Consider the following 17,242-nt stretch of genomic DNA (forward strand, 5'->3'; position numbering starts at 1 on the left):
AACAGCTTTTGTTTTGTCATCAAGTTTTACTCCTGATGATTTGATAGAACCCCCCGAAGCAGTCAGACATTGTTTTATCGCTATTAGAAAATCATCACGCAAGTGTACTACTTTGTTTATCCTCACTAAACTAAAATGGAATGCATTTAACAATTGTGTCAGCTCAGGACAGCTATGTATTTTGGCAGAAATCATCTTATTTATTAAGCTTTGAAGAAATGGAAACAAGTTAAATGGTAAGTGAAAGAAAAGGTTTGTGAGTTTAAAGACAACATAATATCAAGGAGTGGATTTCTCACCTATTAGAAGCACTGTTTCCATTGCTTGTTGTCACCTTCGGTGTAGTGTTGACAGCTTTATTAATAACTTTCACAGCACCCTGAGACTTCTCCTTTAGTTTTTCTGTTTGAAGAGAAAAATTTCATCTCAACAATATACGTGTAATGGAATAAAACAAGTGTCTAAGCATATTCATGCACAAACCATGTAGCTAATAGCCAAAATAGGTAATTAAATGCAAAACTCCCCTGCAAAACCAACCTCCAACCAACCAAAGAACACACATTGACCCTATTTAGCATCACATTTTTTTTTTTCATTTTAAAAAGCCAAGTTTTGAGAGAACAGGCTTGCAAACATCAAAAGAATTCTACTAAAAATCAGGTTTGTTTACCAGTCTCTTCAGCAGGGCTTTCCTCCAGTTTAGCTGTGTTTATTGTGAGAGATGTAGGCATCCCAGCACCACCTGGCCCATTTTGTACTGTTGCAGCTACAGCATTCCTGGCAGGTGGGTCTTTGTGGTGGAATTCATTTTCAGGTATCATGAAAGGCTTCCTACTTTTCAACTGCCCAGAATAGCTGCAAGTCGCACAGATTGTTAAATATGCACAAACATAAAGCAAAATATGGGTTGAATTTTAAATGAGGATTTAATCTAACAGTTCGTCTGTTATTTTTCACAGTTTTTCCCAACTGATATGCAGTTTCTTCCCCCTTTATCGATCAGCTCGAAAAAATAAAAATAAAAAAAGGAACGAAAAACCCTCACACAACAGAAGCCCTACCTCCAAGCCCTCTTTGCCGCTACCACCACCACACATGCACACACACAGCTGTCAAACACACAAAAAATGGCCTACTGACAACACTGGAAGGGCAACCTGAACTGTCCCTCAAGCATCCATGGATGATTCTGCATTCATCACAGAAAGATGAAAACCATCATTAAGCATTTTAGTTTAACACTTTCAAATTGTATAAACTTCCCAAATCTATGCAGTTTTGCAACAATAGCCCTTGGCTTTCTTCATTTTACTCTCCCTTATATCTACTTGCTGCTATATTATTTCTCTACAATTAAACTATGCTCTTGTGAGTGGAAATCTTTACTATTAAATGTGTTTTACTAGAGTCTTGTAAAGGAAATTAGTGATCATCCAGCACGAAATGAAAGTTTTCATTCACACTGCCAGCCCTGAGATGCAGGATAGCGAAATCTTCTGTGATAAGGTAAAAATCAAATGTGTTAGGACTGTAACAGTTCCAAGTCTTTAGAAGCCTTTCATGATCCACTTTTAACCACTTTCTTAAAGTAAGGTGTTGTTACCCCATAGCCAATGCATATAGATCGGGTCTCTTCTCTTTCTCTTCCTGACATATCTTATGTACTCTTCTTTCCAAGGCTTGGCCCAGGTTCAACACTTTTGGATACCATGGGAGGATTTTGGTCAGCACAATCAGGATGTTTCTGATATGCGTATATTCACCTGTTTCAAGGCAGTGTACAGAAGCCTAGAAGACAAATTAAATCTAATCAATATTTTTCATTAAAACTTCCAAAAACCATGAGATTTTCAGTATCCTTATTTACCTTAGTTAATTTATAGTGCCATTTGTGTACCACATGTCTAAAATTCTCATAATCCAATTGATCAGCTTTATTTCCACCATCAAATCCAGTTGCCCGTAATATAGTTAGGAAGCCTGGATAGTTGCCACATTCCTGCATGTGCACAAAAGACAAAATAAAAATTAAAAATATGTATTTTTTCCAGTAAGCATAAAAACGGGAATTCTGCAAAAGTTAATATAACTGGAGCACTTGATTATTGATTCTGGTAAAGACATGAACAAACTTTACAAGACTTGCACACTTTTTTTTAAAAAAGCTTATTTATGTTGAAGCCTTACTTGTAGGCAAGGGAAAGAGTTATTTGCAATTTAACTAGCTTTTGTAAGAAGTATTATGAGGGTTCCCATATGCTACCTAAATTGTTATCTTCAAGACAGGCTACAAGAAAGTTGGAACTTTACTTTACTTTTGACACTATACAAAAATAACTTAGTGACATTAATTACAGAAACTGTTCTTACATGAGGCCATCAGAATACATTTTTGTTTTGTTCAAATACAATGTTTTTAAAGCAAGTTAATGACTTCACTAAATCCATTTTTATTGGGCCAAATTATACAAGTGGTCGTTATATAACTTTTCACAAGTGGAAGTGTTTTAGTAACTTTACATACCTTTTCATATATGACTCTGTCACTGTGCCATCTAGTCACAGTCTCCAGCATACAGCATAAAAACCTGCCATATCTACTAGCTTCATTTTCAGTGCAACTTGCTACTGTATATATAATATCAGAGAAAACCTGCAAATAGTAGCAATGAAAAGTCACTTTGACTTTACTGAATTACAAAAGGAGTAAGAACCATCAAGAATTTCAAATTCCTCTCATTTAATCCACTGTTAAATTGTTTCCTAAATATAAAGGAGGTCAAATTACAAAAATATTACAGAAATACCTGGAAACCATGGCTATTTGATTGAACCAAATCATGTTCTACTCAGAGAAATTAAAGGTACGTTTGCCTACAGAAGCTTATCAAGTACTCTCATTTTTTTCCAAGATTTTAACTAATTATTAGACCTTTATACTTAGCCCAGAGTTTAAGCTCTGCATACATCTGCTACTGATACACAGTTTTCCAAGTGTAAAGTGCGTCTTCACTGACATGTAACTGTGTTGGTTTCAAACTGTTAATTGAGTTGAACAAGCGAAAATAAACAGAGAACACAAGCAGAATATTTGAATAAGAATGCTCTTTTGGACCCATGAAATCAGAGCTGATCCCAGAGCTGATCCCAACTTCAAGTCTCATCTCAAAGGAAAACAGAAATTTTAATTGAAAACTCATAAAAATATTATCTTCACCAGTCTTATTATACAGACCCATAGATATCCTCTTAATCAAAGCTCATAGTCCAATGTGTTGTAACCACACAGATGATGCACTAGCTTAATTATCTGGCTTCTTAACAGCAGAAAGTGCCAGAAAGGTTCTGATATCCGCAAATAGTAGAGTCAGCTGGTACCGTTAGAGCTGAATGCATCCTGCAAAATTACCCCATTTACATTCACCACCTTTTTTCTCCAAAAGACAAAAAGAATGGCTACATGAACTGTGAAAAATGTCTGAACAAATACCTTCTCCGAGCACCCTGCTTGACCCAGAGAGTCAGGCTACTGCAGCTATCAGAAGTGTTCCCTATGGCATCCTATTCCCATGTCTCAGCAGTGTACAAATTACTCCCATATCTGTCACCAGGGTCAGGTCAGAAGGGTCTTACGGATGCTACTTGCTGGGGCAAGCTTAACAGAAGTTGCAACAGTATGGCCACAGAGCTGAAACAGGAAGGTTCGACGAGGCCGTAGAAACACAGATCACTGCAAGGCTGCAAAATGTATGCAACCTGTTCGACTAATGACTTCGCTCTGGAAGTCTAGATCCGTTAGGATAAACCAGAAACAAAATTTATTGAAAATAATCTTCTGAAGCACTAGTGAAGCTTTGTTTGTAGAATAGGAAGCATAAAGATAAACTTCTGATTATCACAGATTTTGGAATTAAATATAAGTAAATATTTTGTTGAGATCTCTTTTGGGAGGCAGGTGGGACTCTAGTCTTTCATACTTACAACAAAAATTAAATATATATACACACACACACAAAGCTCTAGCTACTTACTCTGTCATAGCAGAGAAGAGTGGAGAAGTTGGGTGTTTTCTGCTGATGCACCAGTTCTACAAAGTGAGCACAATAAACTGCATCGATTGCCGAAAAAATGCAGCGAGGAAATATACATAACTGCAAAAATTTTGTGATAGTCTCATTTTTGGTAGACTCTTCAAAAGTAAAGAAATTGAGAGAAAAAGGAACAAAACAGTAGATTAATGGGTTAGCACAACTACTCTTCCCAATAAATTCAGTATTGCACATCCATATTCTCCAAGTTGTATTCTACAAATATCTACATATTCGACACTACTCAGAAAAGAAAAATAAGTTCTAACTGTTTGATGAACATGTGAAAGGGTAGAAAGGCTGTTACAGCAGATCTTCTGAAAATAAACATATGGAAGACTGAACACTGCAAAAGAATGCCTTCAGAGGAAGAATAGTCATGATCTTTTTAAGGGCAACTGATGTCACTATGCTGGGATTCTGCACAGGCTGCAGAGCACCAAAGTCGTAACAACCAGAAATTACTTGCTTCAATTCTGTGGTGCTCATGGAATAAAGCTTGTTCAGAAAGAACCATCAGCTTTTACTAAACTAAAAAAAAAGTTGATTTTATTAAATTTTAGTACCTTTGATGCTTTTTCAATAAAAATCACAAGTCACAATTGATTGTTCTATGAGCTGTAAGTTTTAATCCAAGGGCAAGGTAAGCAAGCAGCCACAGCAGAATAGCTAGTTTAATTGTTAGAACTACCAAAGTCCAGTTATTCTGCCAAAATTAATCTGTTAGTGATGTAACCACTCTATCAGAAGTGTCTACATGAGTCAGTCTTGAAACAAAAACAATTTCAAATGTCAATAAGAAAAATGATAATACTACAGCATATGTATTGTTCAATTTCCTCATATAGCACAATTACAGATAATTTATTTCAATGTGGAAACTACTGAAAATAGGTATCTATCCTCACACTTAATCCCAGAAAACAACAACTTGCAGCTGAAGCTTGAGCACTCAAGAGCCAACAATAAGGTATACATTCACCCTCCCAAAAGTCATTAGCATTAAGAGTACCTGTTTATATATACACACACATCATATCTACATGTGCAATTTTCCACATGCTTTTGGGTACTTCCTTAAATCAACAAATGTAGCAGTCAACTCTAGACCAAGCCACAGTCAGGTAGCAATTTTTCAACTAGCCATTTTATGTAGCTAATGTAGTGGTACAGAGAACTAATCAAATATTTATAGAGAAGAACCTCTCTTGATTTAACCGTCAATGGTTCTTTATCAAATCACTTGGGTGTATCTGGCATGGGTTAGACAATAAAACGCTTTTCCACTGGATGATGTTAGGCTCCTTGGGACAGACAGACAACTGTTTCCGCTTAAAAATAAAAAGTTCCTCCAGAGAACAAAACTGACTAGAAAACATTTTGGGTTAACCATACTAGTAATTTCCTCATCCGTAAGAAACATTACCAAAGCGCTCCCAGAGAAAGAAGTTTGTTCTGCCTCCCTATGAAACATTCAGGTGGTGTTTTATCTGATGTTGCTGTTAGACTGACAATATTTATCTTGTCATCGGAATAGGGTAGATATTGTTGGCCAAATACTGACACATTGTTCTTAAACATAGCACTCAAAGTTAGTTAACTCAAATAAATCATTGGGAGTTTACATTCCTATTCCCTGCAATACAACTAAGTTTGTAGAATTCTACCTGCAGAAACTGACCTGCAAACCACCCTGTAGCTATACCATCACACTTAGTGAGTCAAGCTCATATTTTCTAAGTCACCACAAAATTAAAAAACATCTTGACATTGCAAGAAATAAATAAAACATCTCCCTAAAAAGCAACTACTCAGCATTTGCAAAGACACAAAGATACTACATTCTAACTAAAACTTTATCTTGCTGGCAGACCTCAACATAAAGAGAGATCAACTTTTAAAAAATCAACCTTTAGAGTACTAGTGCAAGCTAAGATTTCAGTTCTAAGGGCAGTGCTGACTACAAAAATATCCAGAATGTGTCATATATCCCCCCCACACACACTTACTTGCCAGAAGCCAGTTATCCTTCTCCAGTTTCAGTCTCTGTAGAACCCTTTGCACATGCTCCAACTGCTTCTTCTCCTCTTCAAGGAGCTTGTCTTGAAGAGCTGTGCAACGTTCTTTTTCCTTTTTCTTTTTATTTGGAGGCTATAAAACATCAATAAACTCATTTAATATTATACTAACATTTGCTGTAGACAGAACAATGACATTCCTGGTACTGCTAAAAAATGTGAAAAGCTTTCTGTCTCACTAAGTAATGTTCTGCTCTAATAATCACCTGATTTTATTTATGAATACTGGATAGCTAATGACAAAAAGTGATCACCTAAACTACATACACAGGTGTCAATGATTGTTTTCCAGAAGACTGATTTTTCCAGTAATTTTTACTCAGTGGAGCCACTGGTGTTTTTTAAATGGAAATCATATGCAAGGGTCAAATTAGATGACTGAGAAATCAGAACGGTGAGTGAGGTGACAATAAAGCTCTCTGAATGGACCAACTTACTCAGAATTAAGTTTTAACTTTGGTTAGCTTAACATAAAAATCTATTTACATAAAATAGGTGAAACAGCAGTTAAATGATTTAACTCAATATGGTACTTCAATATCCTGTCATTTACTGCAAATCAGTAGTTGATTTTTCAGAGATTTTTATCTTAAAAAAGCCCACACACCTCCATGCAGTCTATCTTACTCCATGGAAGGAAGTAAAATTTAGAACACAAATTATAATGTGCATGCATAACTTGCAGTTCCAGGAAAAGTTCTGTCCCTGCTGGCAAACAATCAATAATGGTATCACAAACAAATAGCACACTCTTCCTTAGCAATGACATATGCATACAAAAACATTTATTTATATAACTTTTAATTCTGTATTTGCTACAAAAACTAATATCCAGCACTACCCAAAGTGGAATAATCATGTCTTCATAATGGCATTTTGAAAAGTACTAGTTTGAAACAGTATCAGTAAACAGATAGTTGCTCTTTGTTTATATATGGGATTAGTCATTAAAAAAGTCTTAATACAACGTTTCATGAAAAAAAGTCTTTCAAGATTAAACAAGCATAAAAACGTATAAACATACCATTTCCTGATTGTCATCTATGGCTTTCATCTGGACTTTAAGTTTATTGACTTCTCTGTCATAGCTACTATGTGGGACAGCAAGGTCATACATTGTCAAAGACCAGAACGTAGCATAGAACTGAGGACTGATATCATCCCAGACTTTGGGAAGGTGCAGAGAGATCACAGCATCATGAACAGGTGCCATTACCAGCTCACACGATGTAATGTATTTGTGAACCTTGTGCTGCTGTTTATTTCCCTTTTCAGCTTTTTTTAGTTCATCATACTTGGACTGTGGATAGAAACACAAAGGTAAACACTTGTAACCTCTGTACACAGAAATCACTTAATTTCACAAAAGCTCTTCTATGTAAGAAAGGTTTATGGAAGATATTTTATTTACGTACATAAAGAACTGAAGAATATCATACTGAACCTTTAGTGGATTTATCATTCTTCAATGATGGTACTATCTTTCAACTCACCTCTTCTTAGAGAAATAATTCCTCATAAGGCTTCTGCATTTTTTATTTAGCAAACAAACTTTCATAGGAACCTAACACATATAGTAATAAAATGTAGAATGGCCTCTCTAACAGCAGACAAACTAAAAAGCGTTCTACTTACTGAAATATGGTGAGCATACATAGGTCTCGAGAGGAAAAACGCAGCATCATGAGGTGTGTGAAATTCATTACAGAGAACATCAATTGAAGGCACTCGCTTGATGTAATCCTCTGTGCTTAGATTGGATGCTAGAAACCCACCAAATTGTACCAGGGTGTCATGGCACTATGTAAACGACACAAAGAGAGAACAATTTATTTTGTTCAGAAATGAACCTAGGGAGGTCTTGAAAGTCTGTTTGCTTTTTTGGTTGCTCTTTCTTTTTCAAGGGTTAACACCACATATTACACCAAGAAATTTCTCATGGGGGAAGAACTGCTTAGTTTTCCATGCTACATACTTCTATCACTCAATGCTGATTCAACTGTTTCTGCACCTAAAGGAAAGACTTACAAGAGTCAGCAGATCTGTAAGAGCATTCTGTTCTACCAGAATGAAACTAATTCCCACTGCCTAAGGCAGCAAAGGAATCGGGCTGATTCTTTAAAAAAAGAAGAATCCCTCTAACAAAATAAGATCAGAAAAACACTATAACCTACTTTAAAATGTAAGTCCTTACCTCCTATGACAAAGGACACTTCAATCTTTCACTCAGAAAGATTAAGTATAAATTATGTTGACATCAGTGTGTTATAATGATATCACTGTAAATTTTAAAAATTCTTATATGTTGTGCTGATACCAAACGCTGACACACTAGAGGTTACCAAAGAAAAGTCTTAATGTTTTTATCTTACCTGGTCATACAGTTTTCCCACCAGCTTCAGATGTTTTTCCCCTCCCTCTTGAAAGATCACACCATTTCTCTGCTGAGCCATAAGCAGGCACAGTGGAAGGGCAAGGTCATGGTCCAATAATGCATCTTTCAATCTCTGAGAGGATTTTTTTGTATTCCTGATTTGGCCAAAGTATCCACCCTGCACAGTACAGGAAAAAAAGTTGCCTAAATTTGGAAACAGCAAATTACAAATTTAAACCATACGTGCTTCTGATCATGGAAATACTGGTGAATTAACATCAATACAGTTTCTTGTGTGTCAATAAAAATTTCTCTCTGGATCCTGTGTTGCTATGCATATAATATTAGAATCAGAAACAAACTTGTCTTGCATGCTGTTAGTTTTCTACACAGTAAATGCCACTTCTCATCATGGGCATCATGACACAGCATCTTTGAGCAGACCGTTGCAGACCTAGGTCTAAGTCTCTTCTATGATTCAATACAGCTATTATTCAATTCAGAAACTTCAGAATTTATTTCTTATTCTAGATATTCATCTGCCTAGGGAGTTCAGTCTAGGTCAGACTCAACTAGGTCTTTGCAGCCGAGGCTGCAACAGTTTGAACCATTAAGATGGCTTAAGATATTACTCCACTCAACAGGGAGTTGCCACACTCATAACTGGGCTAAAACAGCAGGACTGCACAACATACAAGCTCACTGGCTGCTGTAATTTGCAGTCTGTCTTGTAACAGCAGATAATGAAGGCTGCTTTCATTAACAGAGGGATGCTGTGAAGCACAGCAACTAAGGCTTGTGTATACTTTATCTTGGCTGCCTGTCTGCAAGGTCTGTAAGCTCAATGGAGTAGGAAGGTCTCAGACAAAAGCATTAACACCTTTCTCAGCTATGCTGCCAGAGGTCATGAATCAAGAGTCTTCAGGAGCACCATTAACAAGCAACAGCTATTATTAATTAAATCTAATATGAACACACCTCAGCTTTTAGTTGTTCTCCACCAGTCATGGCTTCCAATTGCTCCATCGTCATTTCTTCTGTAATTTCTATCCCTGCCATTTTTTGTACTACCTCTTTTAAAATAAGCAAATCAAAGCTGCACAGAAAAGTGGAGTAAAAACAAGAAAATTTGCTTAAGAAATGGAAGCTGTGACATTCAATACACAGTAGAAAGCAACAATATGATGCATGTTAAACCAAATGACATCTTAAATTGTTTTTTGCAGGGAAAAAGAGTATGATGAGCACACAAAGATTTCTCTATCACAGGTTCAAAGTTGTTATTTCAAAGCAGCACAAGCATTCAAGAGCTGGATTTTACAGTCCCTTCCGAAAAACAGATTTCATTGTTTTTGAAAATATTGAGTGTAGTCCTATTAGCTTTAAGTATCAACAAATTACTCAAAAATGTATTGTTCTCTCCTGTTGTTTTACATGCTTCATACTGTATCTATATCATTTCACCTACTGTGAACATGGAATTCACAGATTTTTTTTCTTTTTCGAATTTCTACAACAGTACATGGGTTTTGAAATTTACTGGCACAATTAGTCAACAGAGCTGACGTGGAACACAGAAAACATTGATATTTAAAACACAAGAAAGTACAAAATACTCCAGTAATTATGCCCTCCAGCAACTAGGCTTCATTCCATGCTATGAATTCTAAGGGCGATGACTAATCCTCAACAGAAGTACAGTTAAGGTATATTAGAATCATTCAAATAAGCAATATTTTTTATCTTCTCAAATTTGTGACCTACTTAGAAAAAATGTGTTGACCCATGCACTCCAAAACGAAGTTGTGCATTTAAATAATTTATACTGTTTATAGCTGGAGAAACAAGCAAAAATGTGTCTTCTGTTTAGGAACTTTGCAATACCAACATATACTCTAATCCAAACACTTGAATACTGCAGTCCTATGGAACTGGTCACAGTGGTAAATCTATTTTATTTCTAACATCAGAAGTACTAATATATTTTTTTTAAATATTCTGGGTTTGTGTTTTCTTCTAAATACTTAGTCTTAATATATAAATCTTGGTAAAGACAAGAAATACTACTTACCCTCCTGTAGCTCAATGTGATTGTATCACCATCAGAATACAAAACAAATTGGGGACAGGGGAACACATGAGACAGAGCATCTACTTTGCAGGGAAGGGAAAAAAACTAGAGTTCTCGATATAAATACCCTAAAATAACATGCTGCGTTATCTCCTGCTGTCTTTCAGTAAGACTATGGGGATTCATAATAGAATATAAGTCAATATTCACCTATGCAATGAGAAATAATCCATTAAAATTAATTAAATAAGGAAGCAGTAATACTAAGTGATGATGGCAGAAGGACAGAAGAACATAAAAGACTCAAATTGCAAACCTTAAAAAAAATTTGAGTGATTAATACTGATGTACCAAGAAGCAATTCAACAGTCATTACATAAATCAAAGTATTTAAAACACTATAAAAATCTTAAAAGATCCCTACAGATAAGACATTACAGGAAAGAAAAATCTGAAGTTTGAACAATCACATCCTTCTGTATCATAGATGGTTTTGGTTTTCCCCTCTTTTTTTTTTAAATAATGGACAATAATTTCTACAACAGTATTGCAGACCAGGAGGGCTTTTTTTGCCTGGTTAGGCAAGAAAACTCTATTAAAATAAGTTACAGATGAAAGACTAGTGCTTCAAATAGTAACACAGCACAGCTATAAAAGTTCAGGAAAAATCCAGCAAACATATTATTCTTTTTTCTATTTAAATTTCTTAACATTTCTAGTAATATAAATGGAGCGTTACCACTACTAGAGTAACTACTAATTGAGTGCTATATATCAGCAGAAGAAACATCCAAAAAAGACACTGTGAAAATGGAGTTTATGAAGATCAGTTGTGCAAGACTTGCCTTTTCCCAGCTTTCAGTTGGTTGGCTACGTATTGAAGTAGGCCAGCAAGTTCAATTGGGTATTTTCTGAAAACAGCACCACAAAAGCTAGCCAGACCTAAAGCAAAGAGAAGCAGAAGCTGTGAATGAATCTCATTATATATATATATATATATAAGTATTAAACAAATACACATAGAACATCGGCAATGTGTATTTTTTTGTAATACAAAGAAAAATGTTTTTCCATTGATTAAACTTGCCAGCTTTCTGTTCAAAAAAATAGCTGGCAGATCCAAGTGAAAGACTGATAACAACAATCAATAGCATGGCAGATCATAGTGACAGTGAAGTATTAAATGTTAATGTAATAAAATAAAAATACTAACTCTGAAGCCAGCTTGAAATAGTAGTGTCATCATGCTTCATTCTCTCCTTCTCGGGATTTGCCAGTGCTTCAATGATACAGTCTTTAGTGGAGTTAAAGAGAATATTTTTCCTCCTTTTGTCAAAACAAAAGCTATACAGACATTTTTTCCAGCTCCACAATTTGTAATGTATGAATATGATATACAAGTACAGAAAGCATGATACAAGGGATCCACTAACATATAGCTCTGGTGTTAAAAAAAAAATCATGAAAACGGTAACTTAAAATCTTTAACCCACTATTTACAGGTTTGCTATGCCTTCAAGAAGGGTGCAAAAACAGTAAATCAACTTCAAAATAAAGTGTAATTTTCATAGTATGAAAGTAGTGTAGAACAAGTAGAGAGTATTCTGTAACCCTGTAAGTGTAAAAAGGTATTCCAAAACTTCACTAAAATTTCCAGCAAAAAGCAGCAACCAAACAGTATTTACTGACAAAGAAGAGATTTAATGCATCTACAACTGCAACTATATCAGTACCAGATGTATTAATTTACATAAAAGGATACATGCCAAGACATCGTAATTCAGTGAAGTGAGGTATTTCAGTGAATCAACAACTGGGGTTATTAAGTTATCGTATTTTTGTATTTGTGATAAAATCTGAAAGTTAGAAAAAGACACATTAAGCTGGAGAACAAACAGCATACCTTCTCTTTCACATAATAAACCAAAACCTTTTAGCGACACTCATCTTCAAAACCTACTCAAAATACTTAGAAATATGAGACAAAGCATCTCTAAATTCTAAAAAAAGAATTCTATATTAGCATTTTCTTTAAAATTAGACAATATTAACTTTTAATCTATCAGAAAATAAAAATCGCAAAAACATTTCACTGATTTTGTTTTTTCTAAGACCTCTCAAAATCCTAGACCCTAAAGTAGCAACAGAAACTTACAGCTATTTTAAGACTACCAAAAAGAAACTATTTCACAAAATAATACAAGTAAACTGTATTAATCAAATTTTAGTATGTTCTTTGCTACATGATTTAATACACAGACATAGTTACACTTCAAGTTAATACTGAAAAAATACTTAACAATAAATACAAAAAATAATACTTAAACTTATAAATAACAATTGGTAGATAAATAATCTGGTGTATCATTCCTGAATAACCTGATCAGCACATCTGTGTACCTCAGATCTACCTCAGCTGTCTCAAATTAAATACTTCACTCATATACAGAAGCAATGAAATTTTCAGTGCAGTTTTAGTTATTTAAGAGCTATTGTCAACATTTAATATCTCGGTCTTTGTTTCTATAGTACAGCAAATATCACACTTCAAAATTTGCATCAGAAAAGTAAAAAAATTGAAAATAGAACTGCCTTCTCATCAAGACCACAGGTGTTTTCTAATGCTCAAATATCTAGAGTTAGGATAAAAGAGTCTTTAAACACATGTAACTACATACATAATCAAATAAAATCGTAGGATTGCTGTGACTGAGCTTTCCGATTTGTCTTCCAGAGGGTTTCACATTTTCCTTAGTTAGACGCCTGTAAAAGAGAACATTTTTTATTGCAATGGAAAAGCTAAAAGAATATTAGAACAGGCTAGATCCAATGAAGAGCTTTATTAGTTGCAATGATTAAGTCCTCAACAGAAGATGCACTTTTTAAGAAATCTAAGCATAGAAATATTATTCCTCTAGGAATCTGAAGCCTATAGTCCTAGAACGTGTAGAAGAAAAAAACAAACCTGTTGTCCCCATGTTACTATGGGCTGAATTCTAGTTTCAATTTTGAGCACCTTGCATTTTGAAGTTGTCAACAGGACAGATACAGCTTACAAAAACGGCCCGTAACACTGTTAGTTTCTTATGCAAATTTAAATTAGCCACAGATCAGTCACTTTGTATTCATCGCCCTGTTTATTGAAAACAAAAAAGCCCCCACACCCTCACTAATTTTATTGTTTTACTTCCACATCATTCCTTAATAAAGATAAAAGCTTAACACTAAATCTGAAGTTGATACATGAGTGTAAATTGTACACATTAATATTAAAGTAGAAAGGCAACACCTCAGCAGTTTTAGTTTCACTTGTCTCCAGTTCACACCCCACAGATGTTTAAGCACCATTTCTGCCTCAGTGATAACAACAGTATAACACCATCACAACCTCTAGTACTTCGTCAAAATTTTCAAAATGGTCTATATTCTGTACACAGCTTCCATGAACAACTCCAACATGAAGAAATCCATTGTAACTGAATCTGCAGAGATTTTGGTATGTAGCAAGGTTTTTGAGAACTACACTGTTCTATTTAAATTGTACTTCAAACTTTCAAATTATCTCAGTTTCCTGTCTCAATTCTCTACCTGGAAAAGGAACAATACTGTAAATTGCATAACACCTTTAAAGAGTTTGGCCAAAACGATCATACACAAACAATTTTACCTTAGTTTTATTGGCTTTTCATAGCAATCTTAACTGTCAGCAGTGTGGCTCACCTGCCCAATAGAAATTCACTGTACAAGAAGGGACACACTTCCATAGTCTTCTCTAGCTATGCTCCAAGTCAGAAAAGAGAATCATAATCCTATCTAGATTTCACATCTGCAAGACCGAAGTCTCTTAGCCAGTAACAATTATTCTGTCTTGCCCATGTAGCAATTATTGTCTTGCCATTAAAGAAAAAGTTTGTTTTTAGCCCAAGCTATACAAAGAGAATCCAAATTCTTGAGATGTCACATTGAAGGTAAATCTTCATGCAAGCTCAAACAATTTAAGATGAAAACAAACCATTCCATTCAATTCAACTTATTGCTCTGCTATGAAAACTACAGAAAAAGAAACTGGGACAAGACTTTTCAGTCTGTTGGGATTAAAGAGCCTCCATACACAGAGAAAATTTGTTGCACTCAGGACATTCCCATAAGCAAAGCAGTTTATCAACAGCAGCATATCCATGGAAAAAGTTTTAAAAACATTTAATGGGTCATTTCGCAGATGAAATACCCTTATTGGTGACAAATTAGTCCATTTCACTACTTATTTTACAGTTTTTAAGCACACTACATTAAATATTTTACAAACAAGGATTGTCATTAGAAAAGGAAAGTATTTGTCAAGGTATTTTTTTTTTTTTCTTCAGCTGGTGAGATGCAATACACTGCACCACAGTTGATAATTTATGGAATTAGACAACTTACTTCATAATATATTTGGCTCGGTCTATGGTTTGAGCTTTAACTTTCACTAGAAGTGGATGACTATTGTAGGTTTCGTTTTTCCATTGTCCATAAAGACGGTACCTTGAAAAATAAAAGGAAAACTATTTTTAGTATTCACGGTTTATAAGAGGCCACTTCCAAAGAACAGAAACAAGTTATTCTACTCACCGGTACTGATATGGAAAAGTTTTGAACATTCCCCATAACTCCTCAGACATGCATGCATTGCAGTCCATCAAAGAAAGAGATGGAAGCAAAACTTGATCAGTAATACTCAGCAAACAGCTAAACAGTATCTCCTGAGATAAAGACAAAAAACTCAGGGTAACTACCATGTATGTCAAAAACAACATGAATTGCACATTTGCCACAAAATTATGACTTCTTAAACAAGAAAAAAGTCTAAAAGGACTTAGCTAATAAAAGACTTACGATGTGAGATATTCTTAAATCAAGGACCACATATGCTGTCAGTATTTTTTTTGCCTGTATAAAGTCTTTTGCAAAGTAGCTGACATTTTTCCAAGTGTTATATTCATATTATAGAATCAAATAATACATAAAAATGAATAAATTAGGGACTTGCATGAAGTGCAACATCAGAAAATAGATTTGGGCAACTAACTTCAATGTATTACGGTACTCCTTGCTATTACTTAAATTTTCAGAATTCTAGGTTAAAATCTAAAGGCATTGTATGTGTTCCCAAGGCACACAGTAACAATTTTCATGTTTTTCAATATCAACTATTTTTTTTTAAACTTGTGTTTTTTTTTTTTAAACTTCCGTTTCCCATTTGGACAGTTTTCTAAAGTTTCTGTTTCTGTGGCTATTAGAATAACCACAATGTAAAAAAAAAAAATAATAATTTCAAGAGAGCATAATCTTTAATATGGTATCACATCCTACATTATAATATATAAATACTAAAAAAGAAATAGTCCTTGTGTTTTTCCAGCACTTCCATGTACGAGCAGCTATCCATGTCTCCAGCCAAGATTTCTTTGCAACAGGTAACTCGGTCATGGATCCAACTGCCTTAGGAGTCAGAACTAATTCCCAACTGTGCACTCTACTCACTTCTAAGCTGCACTTCCTTTCTAGTGAGGCATAACAGACCAGTTAATGCACTACTTGGCAGTTTCTTCTGAGTCTCACTTTACATTCATGACAATCTCCTACAGGAGATGGACAGACTCAGTCTACAACTGTCTCCCTGAAACACATGGTTCTCTCTTTTAACCCAGAGAAACTTTCTCAGAGCTAAGAAAGAATGGGATAAACAAAGCCTACAGAACAGCAATCATCTGCAGAAGACTGCATGACTCATCTGCAGGCCATGGATCACAGCTGATGTTACCCCACAGTTAGTAAGTTCAAAATCTAAAGTGATTCTGATCAAATTGAACTCTTAGCTCAATTAGTTCTAATTATTAGTGCTTTTAGAAACAGTTCAGATTTTTTTCCTCTCTGCCATGATTCAAGAAGTCAGGAAATCATGACAAGTGAGAAACCGAAGTAATAAGAACCTGCTGAAAACTACACAAACTTTATACTGAAAACTTGCCTGTTCATAAGAAGACTGATCTCAGTGGGATACCTGGATTTCACTGTGGCCAATCTCGAGTTCACAGAATCGAAGGGGTTGGAAGGGACCTCAAAAGATCATAGGGTCCAACCCCCCTGCCAAAGAAGGTTCCTTAGAGCAGGCTGCCCAGGTAGGCATCCAGATGGGCCTTGAATATCTCCAGAGAAGGAGACTCCACAACCTCCCAGGGCAAAAGTTAGTGAGTTAGCCGATAAACAAAAATTACCAATTGTAGTGGAAGTACCTACCCTACTTCTAATTTCTCATTTCTCTATGCTCTTATGCATAAATTATTTAAAATACAAGATGCCACTATGACAGTGTATTTATGTGACAGAGATGCTCTACCTGATTCTAAGCCAACTGGTAGTAGAATGCACTAGGCTATTAGAACAATATTAATTGTGAGGCATCTGTGGGGAGAGAGGAAAACCCACAGCAATTCAAAAAAGACTGTGACTGGCTCAAACCTGCCTATAAAACCAAGACAAGTCTTCAGTGTACGTTTGGTAAAGAATTAAATTCTACAGAGGAAGAAAGGCTGCACAGTTATTAAAAATTTAGTCTCAGTTAAACTCTCATAAGAACTCCTTCCTC

The 17,242-nt window shown here is 35.2% G+C and overlaps 1 protein-coding gene across 3 annotated transcripts in view; it reads right to left on the reverse strand.

The window, feature by feature from the left end:
• Positions 1-17,242, reverse strand: part of THOC2 (THO complex subunit 2) — a 54,517-nt gene that overhangs the window by 11,216 nt on the left and 26,059 nt on the right. For all 3 annotated transcript variants that reach the window (XR_014571876.1, XM_083797021.1, XM_083797020.1), the window contains exons 14-30: positions 15,226-15,356; positions 15,037-15,138; positions 13,293-13,377; positions 12,377-12,470; positions 11,828-11,908; positions 11,460-11,556; positions 9,522-9,639; positions 8,542-8,721; positions 7,805-7,969; positions 7,194-7,469; positions 6,101-6,242; positions 4,035-4,192; positions 2,528-2,656; positions 1,871-2,002; positions 1,607-1,791; positions 674-858; positions 300-402 (exon numbers count right to left, since the gene is read on the reverse strand). Coding sequence is in view for 2 of the 3 variants with exons in the window: in XM_083797021.1 (XP_083653147.1) it covers positions 300-402; positions 674-858; positions 1,607-1,791; positions 1,871-2,002; positions 2,528-2,656; positions 4,035-4,192; positions 6,101-6,242; positions 7,194-7,469; positions 7,805-7,969; positions 8,542-8,721; positions 9,522-9,639; positions 11,460-11,556; positions 11,828-11,908; positions 12,377-12,470; positions 13,293-13,377; positions 15,037-15,138; positions 15,226-15,356 (2,363 nt within the window). In the remaining variant the exon portion in view is untranslated. The remainder of the gene's footprint in view (positions 1-299; positions 403-673; positions 859-1,606; positions 1,792-1,870; positions 2,003-2,527; positions 2,657-4,034; positions 4,193-6,100; positions 6,243-7,193; positions 7,470-7,804; positions 7,970-8,541; positions 8,722-9,521; positions 9,640-11,459; positions 11,557-11,827; positions 11,909-12,376; positions 12,471-13,292; positions 13,378-15,036; positions 15,139-15,225; positions 15,357-17,242) is intronic.

The sequence above is a fragment of the Anser anser genome, assembly GCF_964211835.1.
Source record: "Anser anser genome assembly, chromosome: 13".
Taxonomy (NCBI): domain Eukaryota; kingdom Metazoa; phylum Chordata; class Aves; order Anseriformes; family Anatidae; genus Anser; species Anser anser.